Source organism: Branchiostoma floridae, chromosome 11 (genome assembly GCF_000003815.2).
Source record: "Branchiostoma floridae strain S238N-H82 chromosome 11, Bfl_VNyyK, whole genome shotgun sequence".
Taxonomy (NCBI): Eukaryota; Metazoa; Chordata; class Leptocardii; order Amphioxiformes; family Branchiostomatidae; genus Branchiostoma; species Branchiostoma floridae.
In genome coordinates this window covers 512,094-515,675 of record NC_049989.1, presented here as the reverse complement: position 1 = coordinate 515,675, position 3,582 = coordinate 512,094, and the positions used below count along the sequence as shown (strand labels likewise).

Sequence of the window (3,582 nt, the reverse complement as noted above, 5' to 3'; positions counted from 1 at the left end):
TACTGTTGTGTCGTGTGTGGCAGCATGGTGCAGTGGTTGCCCTGTCCAGGGTGCTTAATGACCTACTGTTGTGTCGTGTGTTGCAGCATGGTGCAGTGGTTGCCCTGTCCAGGGTGCTTAATGACCTACTGTTGTGTCGTGTGTTGCAGCATGGTGCAGTGGTTGCCCTGTCCAGGGTGCTTAATGACCTACTGTTGTGTCGTGTGTTGCAGCATGGTGCAGTGGTTGCCCTGTCCAGGGTTCTTAATGACCTACTGTTGTGTCGTGTGTTGCAGCATGGTGCAGTGGTTGCCCTGTCCAGGGTGCTTAATGACCTACTGTTGTGTCCTGTGTTGCAGCATGGTGCAGTGGTTGCCCTGTCCAGGGTTCTTATTGACCTACTGTTGTGTCCTGTGATGCAGCATGGTGCAGTGGTTGCCCTGTCCAGGGTTCTTAATGACCTACTGTTGTGTCCTGTGTTGCAGCATGGTGCAGTGGTTACCCTGTCCAGGGTGCTTAATGACCTACTGTTGTGTCCTGTGTTGCAGCATGGTGCAGTGGTTGCCCTGTCCAGGGTGCTTAATGACCTACTGTTGTGTCCTGTGTTGCAGCATGGTGCAGTGGTTACCCTGTCCAGGGTGCTTAATGACCTACTGTTGTGTCCTGTGTTGCAGCATGGTGCAGTGGTTGCCCTGTCCAGGGTGCTTAATGACCTACTGTTGTGTCCTGTGTTGCAGCATGGTGCAGTGGTTGCCCTGTCCAGGGTTCTTAATGACCTACTGTTGTGTCGTGTGTTGCAGCATGGTGCAGTGGTTACCCTGTCCAGGGTGCTTAATGACCTACTGTTGTGTCCTGTGATGCAGCATGGTGCAGTGGTTGCCCTGTCCAGGGTTCTTATTGACCTACTGTTGTGTCCTGTGATGCAGCATGGTGCAGTGGTTGCCCTGTCCAGGGTGCTTAATGACCTACTGTTGTGTCCTGTGTTGCAGCATGGTGCAGTGGTTACCCTGTCCAGGGTGCTTAATGACCTACTGTTGTGTCCTGTGTTGCAGCATGGTGCAGTGGTTGCCCTGTCCAGGGTGCTTAATGACCTACTGTTGTGTCCTGTGTTGCAGCATGGTGCAGTGGTTGCCCTGTCCAGGGTGCTTAATGACCTACTGTTGTGTCCTGTGTTGCAGCATGGTGCAGTGGTTACCCTGTCCAGGGTGCTTAATGACCTACTGTTGCGTCCTGTGTTGCAGCATGGTGCAGTGGTTACCCTGTCCAGGGTGCTTAATGACCTACTGTTGCGTCCTGTGTTGCAGCATGGTGCAGTGGTTACCCTGTCCAGGGTGCTTAATGACCTACTGTTGTGTCGTGTGTTGCAGCATGGTGCAGTGGTTGCCCTGTCCAGGGTGCTTAATGACCTACTGTTGTGTCCTGTGTTGCAGCATGGTGCAGTGGTTGCCCTGTCCAGGGTGCTTAATGACCTACTGTTGTGTCGTGTGTTGCAGCATGGTGCAGTGGTTGCCCTGTCCAGGGTTCTTAATGACCTACTGTTGTGTCGTGTGTTGCAGCATGGTGCAGTGGTTGCCCTGTATGACCCCTGTGCTCCTGGGACGCAGGTGGCTGTGCTGAAGCAGACTGTCCGGAGGTGCCTGAGGAAACACATCATCACCCCGTACACACAGCTCACACACACATATCCATTTGCCCTGTCTGCCTGGGGATGCACGCTGGAGATGGCCCACATCAATGTGACAGAGGTGCGTGTACTTAGCGCTTAAGCATGATAGTTGGCAATGACCCATGTAGAGCGTAATGGTAAAAGGAATTTGTTTACAGATCAAATTTCCTCAAGTACCAATCGGAATTATGAGCTAGCTTTTTAAGAGAAGCATTATCGCTGTCAAGCAACTAAAGGCAACCTAATTGTTGCAATGTAGTCTTGTTAAGTTCTGAATGCTCTACAGTATGGGATACACTGTACCATGTACATGTCTCGATTGTACACAACCCTGCTTCTTGGCTGGGGGCCCAGTGTGTAAGAGAAATTTAGGGATAGGCAATTAGAGCTCAAAATACCACCTGCATAGTGCAGGTAAAATTGGAGCTGTGTGGGTATTTCTGATGTCTACCTGCACCTTACCTGCACTGGTCCATGTACTGGGTTTTATACAATAATGTCATACTATGTAGGTGTATGTGGATTGTTATTAGCTGCATTGACTGTTACTGACTATTAAGTATAGAAAAAATGTAGCAAATGGTTCCTGAACAATTTTAGTATGATCCATACTTCCTAAATTCAGAGTGGTGCAGGAAAAAATTTGTCTGGTATAAGTAATTTTCAATGTTACCTGCACCAACGCAGGTATGCAGAAAAAAGTGTTTCGAGCCCTGGCAATCTAGCGTTACAAATCACATAAAAGAACCCAACATATTTATTGAGAAGTGTACAGGTGACCCATTGTGTGGGGCTAAAAGCATGCCAGGCCATAGAGAAGCTGCATTGCACTATAGTAGTGACCAAGTGTGTCATTCTTCGTCCTCAGTTTGATGTTCGACTATCTGATGTATATATATAATACATGTATATATGATATATATAATTTATATATGTATGAAATCTGCATACTCCTCAGGTGCAGGGCTGGATTATGGAGCATGCTCTCCAGTCTGGTGAGGAGAGCAGGGAGACCAGAGATGGACAGTACTCCCACTGGCTGCTCCAGCCTGCCGACATTGTGTCTGACCAACAAGAGTCGGACATTTGTCCAGACATTGAAACAACTAGCACCACTGCAGTTACACAGCAGCAGCACACCAACTCCACACAGTACACAGAGGTACGAGACACAGATGTACAAGTCCACATGGGGTCTGGCAGTTCAGAACCACATACAGCCCTGTCGGTTGGACCCACAGAAGGTAGCTCAGAAATATTACCTGGTGACAGGAGGCTAGTAACAGATTCCCAGTTTGTAAAAAATATGGTCATGTCCAAACGAGGGAAACCTTTGACTTTATCAACAACAGTTAGGAAACAGTTCTCCCTGCATGTACCACAGATGGCATCCAGCAGAGTGACTACACAGGTTACAGACACATCATCAGCATCAGGCTCAGGCAATGGTCAACACTCTGGTACTGTACAGAAAACTTCCAGTCCAGTCCAGACTCAACAAACATCAACATTGTCTAGGACACAAAAACTGCCAGCAGATAAGGTATATGTAACACAAAGAACTCCACATAGTCACCAGGTCAATCAAAGTGTGACCACAAATGCATTGGAGGGTTTCCATCAGGACCAGGCATACTGGGCACTAGGTAGCCTAGTGTTCCTGCTTGGACTACTAGCTGGTGCTGTGTATCATACAAAACTCTGGAGGAAGAAAGTGCAAGGTGAAATGTTCAAACAAGTGGAGACTGTTAAGGATTGGGAGCAGGCCCCTAAGGAAAAGCTAAGTATACCAGGTAAGTCCGGATCCTGTATTCAAAAAGGGCGGGGCTATTATAAAAACAAGGGTTATTATAAAAACACACTAGTAAGGCCGACATTTGCTCGAGAGCAAATACAACATATTTCAGCCCTATCCCTCACACTAGTTCCAAAATCAC

The 3,582-nt window shown here is 48.1% G+C and overlaps 1 protein-coding gene across 1 annotated transcript in view; it reads left to right on the top strand.

Moving 5' to 3' along the window:
* LOC118426697 overlaps window positions 1-3,582 on the top strand; it is a 40,550-nt gene that overhangs the window by 32,207 nt on the left and 4,761 nt on the right. The window contains exons 6-7 of the mRNA XM_035836226.1: window positions 1,536-1,724; window positions 2,604-3,438. Of these exons, the coding sequence (XP_035692119.1) occupies window positions 1,536-1,724; window positions 2,604-3,438 (1,024 nt within the window). The remainder of the gene's footprint in view (window positions 1-1,535; window positions 1,725-2,603; window positions 3,439-3,582) is intronic.